The 12,794-nt window shown below is 41.1% G+C and overlaps 1 protein-coding gene across 1 annotated transcript in view; it reads left to right on the top strand.

Moving 5' to 3' along the window:
• Positions 1–12,794, top strand: part of BUB1 (BUB1 mitotic checkpoint serine/threonine kinase) — a 48,381-nt gene that overhangs the window by 16,967 nt on the left and 18,620 nt on the right. Inside the window, exons 10-16 of the mRNA XM_040496707.1 lie at positions 1,707–1,966; positions 3,819–3,877; positions 5,424–5,552; positions 5,648–5,758; positions 6,511–6,610; positions 7,643–7,724; positions 10,738–10,912. Of these exons, the coding sequence (XP_040352641.1) occupies positions 1,707–1,966; positions 3,819–3,877; positions 5,424–5,552; positions 5,648–5,758; positions 6,511–6,610; positions 7,643–7,724; positions 10,738–10,912 (916 nt within the window). The remainder of the gene's footprint in view (positions 1–1,706; positions 1,967–3,818; positions 3,878–5,423; positions 5,553–5,647; positions 5,759–6,510; positions 6,611–7,642; positions 7,725–10,737; positions 10,913–12,794) is intronic.

The raw sequence follows: 12,794 nt of genomic DNA, 5'->3' as shown, positions 1-12,794 counted from the left end.
ATAATGCTCCAGGCTCTGAGCCATCAGCCCAGAGCCCGACGCGGGGCTCGAACTCACGGACCGCGAGATCGTGACCTGGCTGAAGTCGGACGCTTAACCGACTGCGCCACCCAGGCGCCCCATGGAGCTTTTTTTTAAAAAAAACATATGAGCGATTAGTTTTGTGAGATCTCCTGCTTGTACCCTCACACATGGGTGATAATTAGGCCGGATGCTATGTTCTCAAAGGGGAATCATTTTTCCTCAGAATTTGCTTAGTTCATGCTTGCAGCTCCACTTTCATTTCCATTCTGAGATGTATCTATATGTCTGAACTTTTCTCCTGATCAGCCTCCTCCAACTGTTGTTTTAGGTGTTAGGATTCCTTTACCAACCTTTCAGTGAGGTTTTGGAGGTAGTAGAAGATAAAGCCAGTGTCTTGAACCAGAAGCCTCCCTTTATGGAGCTTGCTTTTGTGTCGGGATAGCATCAGGATATATTTCCCAAACGGATTGTCAGTTGCCCCCAAATCATTTACTGAGCTACTCGACCTTTCCCCTTTGATTTAAAATATCTTTATCGCATGCTAAATTTTTAATATACAAGATCTGTTTCTAAAACGTACCTTTGCTTCGGTTACTAGGTTTCTTCTTGATCATTCCATATTGTATATTTACCATAGCTTTGTCGTAAGTTTTGATATCTGGTATGGAAAGTCTGATTATTCCTTTTCAAAACATGTTTTCAGAATTGAATATTATTATTAATTTTGATCTGTTTTTAGTTTGGTAGGTGAGAAAATGGGATAGGTCATTTTTGATTACTTTTTTTGATGACTAGTAAAAATGAACTTTTTATATTTTATCCATTTGTTTGTGAACTATTCTTGCCATAGAAGTTGGTGCCTTTTTTTTTTTTTTTAACAATTTGTGAGAATACTTTTATATGGTGAGGAATGAACTCTACCGCCTTTTACCTTTTTAACACAAGAGTGTGCAGTGACAGTCTAAGTGCCCATCAGTCGAAAAACAAAGGTTTAAAGTCCAGAGCTTGTCAGCCTTCCCACTGTAAGCCATGTTTTTGTGGAAGCTATTGTTGCAAGTTAGATTCACATCTCCTCATTAGAGAGAAGATGGCTACCAAGTGCATTTTTTAAATTTTTTTTTCAACGTTTATTTATTTTTGGGACAGAGAGAGACAGAGCATGAACGGGGGAGGGGCAGAGAGAGAGGGAGACACAGAATCGGAAACAGGCTCCAGGCTCCGAGCCATCAGCCCAGAGCCCGACGCGGGGCTCGAACTCACGGACCGCGAGATCGTGACCTGGCTGAAGTCGGACGCTTAGCCGACTGCGCCACCCAGGCGCCCCTACCAAGTGCATTTTAATGAAGGGAATACCATTATGAGCATTTGAGGGCATTGACTTATTGGTCCTTTCTCAAAATTAAGAAAAATAAGACAGTTCTTAAACACTGATAAAACTGTAGGGACTCGTTATTTCCTATCTCAGGAAATAGGTGCTGCCCAGTTTTATCTGTGGTGAAGGAGCTACAAAAGCATCCATCATGTAAAGTGGTCCTTGTTGTTGGCTGTGCCTGAAGGGTGTGGGGATGCCACAAGGGGAGAGGAAGCTACTGATGACAGATGCCATTCTTTGAAAAGCTGTAGTCCCTCATGAGTGGTACTCCGGACTTCACGGCCTTGTTTTTGTTTGCTTAACTTGAAAGGTTAATCCGGCACGTTCGGGGCCAAGTGCAGGCTCCCAGCAGGAACCGAGAGCTCTGTGTCTTCCAGCCATCAATCAGCAGACCTCAAAGAACATGGGGGAGAGACCCAGAGAGGCAACACCCGTTGCTCCTCCTATGGCAAATGCTGTCACTGCCGCTTCGGTGTCCCCAGCCATCAGCCAGAGTGTATCTCTTCCTGTTGCTCTGGCAGCCCAGCCAGTGACAGACTCCATGTTTCCAGTGGCCAGAAAAGATGACGGGTAAGGCGAAGGTCGTCCTAGAGACGATAGTGACGGGAGTGGCATTTGTCAGCTTCTTTACATGTTCTGCAGTTTCGAGAACAGTATATAAAAGATGAATGATTCCTGTTTTTACTGTAATCTGTAGATGGACATGTTGAAAAAGTTACCGAAATCATCCCAGATCTTTCAGACTTATTACACTATTTTTCTTTTAGAGTGTTTATTTCATTTCATTTCATACTTCTCTCTTCCCTTAAGAATATTCAGTACCTGAAACTCACCGTTGTTTTTTTTTTTTTTGTAACTGGAGAATGTACAGCTATTAAACTGTGATTAAACTGAAATGGCCTTTCTTACTGGCCTTGAATACATGTAGTGATTATTACTGTCCAGATAATACTTATCAGTTATGTTCATTATGTTCATCAGTTATGTGTTCCTCACATGGGTTCTCCTGATCCTTCTAGCTTCCCACCAGGAGTAATTTGGGATTCATATCCGTTACACGATATGCCAAAACCCATCTGTAGTACACTGCTTTGGGGATTTTTTCCCCCAAATTTTGAGGGATTTTCCTAGATTTCATAAATTATAATTTATAAATAATAACTTACTTTGTTTAAATTTTTACCTCCCGTGACTTCGGCACGCTCTTTCTCTCTTTTTACATACAGCAATTTTATTGATCCGTTAGAAAAAATGAGAGCGACCGTGTAACTTGTACCCTTCCCTTGGGCTAAACTCCTTAGCACAGATTATGGCTCATAAGGACCGGTTCTTCTCAATATCTGAGGTTAACTTTTATCAATGATTTCTCCTGGAAATAATATTTAAAATGCTTTTTCACTCACATTAGATTAATAATTCAGACCTGTGTCCTGTGTCATACAGTATGTAAAAAAAGAACTGTTGCGTCATTGGAGTCTATGACCTTATTAGTTCTTCACTGTTAACACAGTTATAAAATGATAAAAACAGGAGAGCAGTGACAGGCTCAAAAAGATGTTGCGTGTCCCATCCGCCCCAGCAGAGACAGAGTCATGAGGCTGGAGGGGCCAGACGAGCTGTCCCTATAAAACTGTGAAACTCTTTAACCTAATGAACATTCAGATCTCAGTCAGAAGCACCTCAGCTTGACCCTGACCCCGGCCCAGGCAAGGGACTGAATGGACCCTTGGTACTCTCACTAGCCGAGACAGCTTACCGTGGCAGAGAAAAGATGCCTTTGTCTGGAATCTCACATAAGAGCTCATGTTTTTAAGACAGTTTAGTGAGGATTTATAAAATTAAGTGTGTTGTACTTTTTACTTACACCCTAACATGGTCCCTGCTAAGGGAATTTTAGCAATGTTAAATAGACAAATGAGGTCCACTATCGTGACTGTACTTAAACTGTGATATAAATGTCTTGTGTGCCATCTTTTTTATTTCTTGAGAACTCTTAAAGTCGGCAGAACCATGCTATGTGGCTACTGGCTCAGCATCACAGCTAAAGCACACCAGTGCTTCCCATAGCATGACTGTGGCCAGCTGCATTGCTCACCAAGGCCTGGACCTGGGTGTGAGCCCTTTAGCCTATGTAATAAATGGGGTCATTCGAATTAGAGGCAGTTTTCCTGCCCTCCCAGATACAGGAGTGATTATCATGATGTTAGAATACAGGCCCACTGTGTCAAGGCAACATGTAGTACCTGACCTTGATCTATAAGAATTCTTTTCTTCAAAAGGAAATGAAAGAAAAAATGAAACACTTTATTTACTTACACCTAAGCACTTCCGTCCGTACTTTAAGTAAACAGGCTTGTAATTGCTGACATTGTTTATTGTTTGTTTTGGGGAGTCAGTTTGTCTCAAGAGTGTTCTCTTTCAGATGTGTGACTAAAAGTACTCATGAATTCAAACCACAGAGTGGGCCAGAGATAAAAGAAGGTAATGTTTAATTATATTAAATTTGTTTCTGACCTCTTTGCCCAGGCTTCTTGAGGTCACTCAGAGGTCTTTTGGGTGGCTGTGGCTCATGAAGACTTCAAGCCTTAATGAACTGGGGTGTTCACTTTCCAATTCTTAGAATTTTGGGGTTAGAGAAGCCCCAGACCATCTCAAGTAAAGGTAGAAACCTGCTTCTTGGTCATATCTTTTTAGGTAGAATCCTTTGGAAATTTGATTTCGTGAAACCTTTTTTATTAAATTTCTCAGCAGATTTACCTAAAACAAGAGTTATCTTTAATATATTGTGGGGTAGGAAAGGTAATTATAAGTTTAATTAGGAGGATTATACTTCTGTTTGGTACTACTTTGTTAGAGGCATTTGCATACAAGGTAAGTTTTGTGAACAAAACAAGATACATCGATTGTGCAGTCACTTGCCCTATGTGACTGGTATCCTCTCGAGTGACGGTTCAGTGGGGAGCAAAGCTGCTCGAAACAGCTGGGAACACCTGCATTTCACCAAGACTTCCTGAGCACCTGCCAGATGCCAGATACTGTTCCAGGTAGTTAGGGATGGAGTTATAAACAGAAAAGACAAAACCTCCCACCCGCACAGAGGGGGAAAGGGAGTGTCAGGGGGAGGTAATTGAAATGTCAGAGGTGACCGGGAAAGATGCTCACAGAGTGATATTTTGGATAAAGTCCCAAAGGAGGGAGCTTCCCATGCAGCTAGCTTGGAAAACTTGTTTCAGGCGGAGAGAACAGCAAATGCAGAGCCCTGAGATGAGAAATCTCCCTGATGGTTTCTATGCACAGTGAAGAGACTGAGGTGGCTGGAGTGAGTCAGAGGAAGAGGAGGAGGAAGATGAGGTCTGAGTGAGCAGGTCCCGCCCAGGCTTTACGGGGCCTTTTATGCCGTTGTCCGGGCTCCAGCTGAGTAAGATGGAAAGCCAGTCTTAAGATTCACTGTGTGACTATTAACATGTATTTCTTAGGGGACAGTGGAGCGAAGGGTGCTACTTATGACAAGGCGGCTGATTTGATCTGATCTGAGACCAAGCCGCTTCATCTCTTTGAACTGTCATTTCCGGGGCGCCTGGGCGGCGCAGTCGGTTAAGCGTCCGACTTCAGCCAGGTCACGATCTCGCGGTCCGCGAGTTCGAGCCCCGCGTCGGGCTCTGGGCTGATGGCTCGGAGCCTGGAGCCTGTTTCGGATTCTGTGTCTCCCTCTCTCTCTGCCCCTCCCCCGTTCATGCTCTGTCTCTCTCTGTCCCAAAAATAAATAAACGTTCAAAAAAAAATTTAAAAAAAAAAAAAGAACTGTCATTTCCTTTTCCATAAAAGGATAATTCTTGCCTTACCTACCTCATGGGACTATTACAAAAATAAAAGTGAACGATATGTGAGCACTATAATAATAGAAGTCCTTAGTGGTAATTATCAGCAATAATAAAATGTTCTCATTGCAGTGTTCCTTAAATTTTGTGCCTTCTAAATTGTTCTGATTTCTCTGCTGGTAATGCCTTTTGTCCCATTTCCTTTATAGGGTCTGAAACACATAAGGTTGTTAACACAGGTTCTTTTCACACAACTCCAAACACGTCACTGGGAATGGTTCAGGCAACCCCATCCAGGGTACAGCCATCACCCACCGTGCACACAAAAGAAGCATTAGGTAAAGCCTCTTGTTTCAATGTGTAGCATCTGGCGACAAATTAATGAAAGCTCTCTTGCAATCATGTTTACAGTTACTCTTTTTATTCTTCTAAGGTTTCATCATGAATATGTTTCAGGCTCCGACGCTTCCTGATATTTCTGATGACAAAGATGAATGGCCATCTCTAGATCAAAATGAAGATGCTTTTGAGGCCCAGTTTCAAAGTAATAATTTGTTAAAACACTACTAAGTGTAGGCATCGTGGGTGGTTGCCACAGGAAATATCAAGGAATATACACGAAATTGCCCTTCCCTTGATTAGCTTGTCCCACAAGGGCAGACAATGCATGAAATAAAAAACTGTGATAGTGTTTGTAAAGGGACTAAATATATGTCACAGATTGGTTTTATTTCTTAGAAAATAATAGAAGGACAAAATCCTGGTGAGTAAGGAATGGCCAGGAAAAGCTGAGTACTTGAGGTATGACTTGAGCCTTGCCTGGCTCGAGTAATGGCCTGGGTGGAGTGTTGGAGCCCACATTTGTTGTCCCAGGTTTTATGCTGGAAGCCAGACCGAGATCATCATAAAGATAAATAGGATCATTAGTCTCGGGAGGCCTCAGAATATAAAGTTAAGAGGTCAATTCTTTCTTACAGGAAATGGAAAGAAAAGCCACAGAGAGCTTTTTTCAGTGAGTCAGGTGACCAGAGCAATGTTTTAGGAGAATGATGAATACGGTGCCTTGCATGTAGCAGGAGCTCAAGACCTACAGGCTTGAGTGTTAAACCCTGTGACCACAGTTAAGTCCCTTCATCTCACTACAAAGTGACTTATCTTGTTACCTAGTATTTGAAAACTGTGTCAGTTCTTTTCTCTAAGCTGTTGTTCCATTTTACTTGTAGGTGAAGTTTAGCATAAAGTATAAATGTTGTTTCCTAATACAATAATAAAATGCTACTTTTTACTCCAATGCAGAAAATGCAAGTTCTTCTGGGGCTTGGGGAGTCAATAAGATCATCTCTTCTTTGTCATCTGCTTTTCCTGTGTTCGAGGATGGAAACAAGGAAAATTACGGGTAAAGACACATTTAATTATTGCTTTATCTTGTGTCCACCTGAGGAAACAGCCAGCCAGGTTTTTCTCCGGGTTTGGAAGAGATGTGGTGGACTGGAGGAGATGGGTGTTCAGAGGGACATGAGATGCCGGCAGAGGTTCCTCTGGGACTCGGGATAGTGAGAAAATGTGGCTCACTGATCAGATGGTCTGGGTACCAGTGCCAGCTCTGCCACTGGTGAGCATTTTAACCACATGACTGGAAGATTCTTGCTAAAGTTGTCCAGATCTGCATTGGACACCAGAGTTATGAGAAAGCAGACCTCCCATAGCAAAAGCATGTGTTGACAGGAAAACAGTATGGTTACAAATTATCAGAGAACTGAAGGATTCTATAGATTTGAAGTTGAATTAGGTATGAATGAGTTTACCAGTACACGTGTCCATACATGCTCTGTTTGTATTTGCAGGATTGATAAAGTAGAAAAGGAAGTGGCTTATATTGGGTTATGCTACAGAGAGATGTTTTAAGCTGAAAGATCACCAGGGAGCCATATGTGGGAGTAAAATGGGGTAGCTCCAGGAATTTTCACAGTTTACAGTTTAAATCATGGAAAGAGAGATGTTAGTGTGAATTAAGAGTATCGCGGTGTTGGAGAGATTCACACTGAGGCAGAAAGGAAACAGTCTGATCAGCTCAGAAGGAAGTTCCGTAGCTAGACAAATACGATGTATGGCACCCATGACCTTCTATTGGCGATAGCTCTACCTCTCTTTTTGTCCTATTTATACCTCAGTGTAGTAGAGATTTTATATGTTCTATCCTCTCTTAAGTTACTGTAGATCTATTTTTATGTGTACAGTCAAGTTAATTCAACTTGCATTCAGTTTTTCTACAACTACTGTAAAAGTAAGGAATGTGTAAATGTGTAAATAAGTAAATATCTTACTAGTCAAATAAGATAAATGGAAAACGTTTCTAACAGTCTTAGTTATGTGGTAGTATCCCCTGTAGCATATTTTACAATTTATAATTCTAGAAATCTTTCCTTAGATTACCACAGCCTAAAAATAAACCCACGGGAGCCAGGACCTTTGGAGAACGCTCTATGAGCAGATTTCCTTCAAAACCAAATGTGAGTGAATCACTGCTTCATCCATGAAACTAGTCTTATATCTCTTTGCCCTTCATTTTACCAAATTATTATGTCAATCAAATGAGTTAGTGTATATTAAACTGTCCTGAAAAGTACAATGTAATATGAAGAGTGGGTCGGAACATTATTCTACAATTATTCAAGCATCTGCTGTGTATCGTACACGGTGATAGATACAGAAACTAAAAAATGATATGATCCTTGCCCTCAAAGAGCCTTTCCTTTGGCAGGAGGAACCAGTGGGAGATATATTTTTTTCCAAACCCAAGAAGTGAGGCCTCCAGTGGAATGTTAGAAAACCCAAGTCTAAATTAAACTGGAAGGTCCTTCATCAGTGTAACTCAGCAGACAAGCGTCAGCGTTCTTCTGTCAGAGCAGCAAGGGTGCCCAGCCCATAGGCAGCTTCTGCTCTCGCCCTGAGTGTGTTATGTGGGTGCTGTGCTTTTCTCAACTCACCCAGCCCAGCCCTCTGACCGTGAGGGGTCAGACTCTAGCACTGAAAAGCTGTGCTAAACCCTGGTTCGTAGTTTTAATTCCACCGTGGATTCTGTTTTTGTTTTTGTTTTTTAATTTATTTATTTATGTATTTATTTTGAGAGAGAGAGAGGGAGAGAGTAGGGCAGAGAGAGCAGAGAGAAGGAATTCCAAGCAGGCTCCATGCTCTCAGCACAGGCCCAATACGAGGCTCGATTTCACGAACCCATAAGATCATGACCTGAGCCAAAATCAAGAGTTGGACGCTTAACTGACTGAGCCACCCAGGCGCCCCCACAGTGGATTCTCTGAACAAATTATCGCTCAGTTCACTAATCCTTCTGATGAACTTTTTGGCCTTCCTAAAAACTTCCAAATAATGGACTGGATTTCAAATATAGTGGCATCAATTCATAGATGCATTTCACCGAACTGTTCAACCAGATGTGTTTTGGCCAAAAAATCCATGATGAATTTTTTGCATCCTGTCCCTAAGCATAAGCCAATTGCTTTATCCTGTGTTCATCTGAAGAAACAACAGCCAGTGTTTCCTCCAGCATTGGAGGAGATACGGTGGCTATATAAAATCTGTGCACTGCATATTAAAACCATGGGTGGCATTTTATTGGCAACTAAAGGGCTTTGCCTAGTGTAATTCTGACTCAGCAGTTTCTCTCTGTGTATAGACTCTAAAACTTGGCCATTGCATTTTTGGAGAAACAGTTAATTCTGAGGCTGAAGAAGAAAAATACAAGATGAGTTTAGAGCATCTTGTAGTGCCAGAAAGTAAGGAAGTGCTTTAAAAAAAAAAAAAAGATGGCATAACAAAAGAACTCAGGAGCCAACCTGAATAAGCCAGTGACCAGACCAGGCACAATTTGAACAAGAAAATAAATAGAATAAGGTAGTATCAGATTATAACCCAAGAAATAAAATAAATATCAACAATGATACAAATAAATGGGAGACAAGACAAAACAAAACTTCCTTACAGAAGAATTAATAAGTAGAAGTAAAAATGAGAAGTAATAAACAGAGAAGGAATGAGTGGTAATAGAAAAAGCCATTAGAACACCACAGTAATCATTGTTCCAAGCTAGATCCATAAATGAATATTAAAATTAGTGAGTGAAACTTTAAGAAGGAACAAGGTATTTGTATAGCCTTGCAGTATCTCATTCACATTTTCAATGTGATTGTTTTAACATCTGTCCACAAATTCTTTGATATCCCTCCCTCCAGGAAGTGGATCTTCATTTACTTCCCTTTTTTTTTTTTTTTTTTTAAGTTTATTTATTTTTAGAGAGAGAGCGTGCATGGAGAAGAGGCAGAGACAGAGAATCCCATGCAGGCTCTGCGCTGTCAGCACAGAGCGTAACACGGGGCTCGATCTCAGGAACCGTGAGGTCATGACCTGAGCCACAATCAAGAGTCGGATGTTTGACTGAGCTACCCAGGCGCCCCATCTCCTTTAGAGTGTAGGCTAACTATGATTTGCTATGAATAAATAAGGGTCAGGAAAGGAAGAAATAGTTTCTTGCAGAGCAGAAACCCAGCAGACACTACCTTCACCAGGTGATTGATTGGTTGATCTGGTTATTGGTTATTACTGGTTATCCCCAGTAATAATTTGTGTTGATATCATATATCCCCTAATAGGATGTAACAAGAAAGGGCGCTTTACCCCTGATATTCTTCCCTGAAATCAATATAACCCCAGTCTAAACATATGAAAGGCCAAATTTAAACCCAAATGGGAGGGACATTGTACACAGCTCCCAACCAGTATTCAAAAGTGTCCATGTGAGAAAGACTGAGACAGACCAATACACTGGCACAGATTAGAGGAGACTATATGCCACATGTGTCCTGGACTGGAGCCTGGAACAGAGAAGGGACATGTGGAAAAATGATGAAATCCAAATAGCATCTATAGGAGTAGTGTTTTTAGAGATGCGCCAGGATTCTATAAGATGCTAACATCAGAAGAAGTTTGACAAAATGCACATGGGAACTCTGTACTATCTTTGTAACTCTTCTATAAATCTAGGCTTTTCAAATTAAAAAATAAATAAAAATTGGAACATAAAACGTGACCCTTGAATGCAGTGCGACTCCACTGGGGTGTGTCCCACTTCTGGGGAGAACGGAACCACAATGTCCTTGACTATGTTAGCCAGGGGTGACATGTATTTTCTCTTTAATTCCTCATTTTTTGGGGGGGGTGCCTGGGCCTCCAACTTCAACTCAGGTCACGATCTCACAGTCCGTGGGTTCAAGCCCCGCATCGGGCTCTGTGCTGACAGCTCAGAGCCTGGAGCCCGCTTGGGATTCTATGTCTCCCTGTCTCTCTGCCCCTCCCCAGCTCACACACTGTCTCTGTGTCTCAAAAATAAATATACATTAAAAAAATACTTTAATTTCTCATTTTTTGAATCTTAAAAAGTATGAGTGTGTTACATTTTGTGGACGAAAGAAGGAGATTGCTGCTTTTTTTTCAGCTCCTCTTTTGTTGCAGGAAGTACCTCACACTGAAGAGTTCTCAGATGATTCAACCGTATGGGGCATCCGCTGCAACAAAACCCTGGCGCCCAGTCCTCAGAGCCCGGGAGCCTTCACCTCTGCTGCACAGCTTGCATCTACTCCTTTCCACAAGCCACCAGGGGACTCCGTGCACGCTCTGGAAGACAAAGGTGTGTGTGGCACTACGTTAGCATGTTGTCTTCTGCCAGCTTCAGTTCTTGCACAATTAGCTTTCTTCTTGGAAATCCTAAATGGAAGTTGAAAAATTATAAAGAAGAAGCTTCAAGTCCATTTACTGTATTATTACATATATGATTTTTTTCTTTTGGTATATTGTTTTCTTAAAGTCTGTGTATTTTAGAAATTTAATACCTTAGATTATAGGTGGAACAGGAGGAAAACCTATAGAAGCATTTGAACATAGATATGCAAAGTCCAACCCATTTGTACAGGATTTAGGTTTATGTTATGCTTACTGCAAACAAAATGACCACTATGGACAGGTCTATTTTAAGAGTAGAAAATAGCAAATTTTAGTCCTTGGTGTATGTCTACAAATCTTACATTAGAGTTATAGCCAAGTGCTACACTCGGGAAAATCAGGTATTTTTTTTTTAATGACTGACCTCACGAGAGTAATAATAAAACTCACAGTCCTTATTTCCCCTAGACATAACACTCCTGTATCAAAGATCTTTATCTGAATTGAACCTTACTATAAGACATGGGCGTTGAGTGCAAATAATTATTACCAACCTATTAAAATTAAATACCAACCAATAAAATACATACAATAAGGTCTGGGACCACTTTACCATTTTGATGACTACAAATTTACTAGCCAAATTCCAATACTGCTGACACCTTAAAAAAAACTTTTTTTTTTTTTTAATGTTTATTTAGTTTTGAGAGAGAGAAAGAGCACGAGTGGGGGAGGGAAAGAGAGGGAGACAGAATCCAAAGCAGGCTCTAGGCTCTGAGCTGTCAGCACAGAGCCCAATGCAGGGCTCGAACCCATGAGCTGTGAGATCACGACCTGAGCTGAAGTCGGATGCTTAACCAACTAAGCCACCCAGGTGCCCCACTGATGACACTTTTATTAAAAATAGTAATTGTTCCCCAAAGCAATAATGAAAGAACGCTCAAAGAATTGCACTCCACGTCGTGGAAGTATATTGTACTATAAAGTCTGAGCCTATAGACCTATACATTTTTAACCAAAGACTAAAAAGTTTCTCTTAGAGTACTAGCTCAGTATGTTACATTTCTTTTCTGGATTTTGAAGGAGAGTTCAGTTGAAACTTGGACAACTGCCAAGTGCCATCACAAGCTTGTCACTTTAATAAAAAAATTTTTCCAAGTGTTTTCCATTTGGGAAAACTAGTTTACTCAGTAGAGTCTTTCAGAGAGTCAATATTGCCTGTTCTTGTAGTATTTGCACGTCAGTTAGATAAATAGAAGCTGGTGTTCTAGTTCTAAAAAGGATTAGCAGCTGTCTGGTGAGGCACTAGCTGATAGTTTAGTCCGGTGTAATACCTGGCTGTATGTAGTCTTAGCATCATTGGTAGAGGTATACTCCACATTTCTGCCTTCCTAGCTTGTCTTTCCATAGACACTTTTCATTGGTTTGTTTTTAGTTAAAGGGAGTGATGGTGAGTGTTGCCAGGTAGCTTCCAGATACAAACACTCTAAATCAGTTTAACCAACTAAACACTAACGGACTAAATAAAGCAGTTAGACAGAAGGACCCGCAAATCTCCACCCCCACCCCCAGAAGCGTTGCAGCGTTTTTCTCTCCACGTCCTTGTCTTCAGGTTCTCCTGAAGCAGGGTGTGCCCTCCACCATACCGGTAAAGTCCGTAGGCTGCTCATCCCGCCCAGAACTGACTTGCCACCTTCCGACCCTTTTCTCTTGAAGGATTGTATGGAGTTGAAATGCTCACAAATGGTAGTGGTGGTAAAAAAAATTTTAGTGATTTTTTTTTTTTCCCATTTTTAAACATTATGGAACATTTTACCATGGAATGCTATTTTGAAATTACAACGAAAGTT

This window comes from Herpailurus yagouaroundi, unplaced genomic scaffold, assembly GCF_014898765.1.
Source record: "Herpailurus yagouaroundi ecotype Mexico unplaced genomic scaffold, PumYag 188, whole genome shotgun sequence".
Taxonomy (NCBI): domain Eukaryota; kingdom Metazoa; phylum Chordata; class Mammalia; order Carnivora; family Felidae; genus Herpailurus; species Herpailurus yagouaroundi.
Note: the sequence above shows the minus strand (reverse complement) of the source record. Positions and strands in the feature narration are given on the sequence as shown.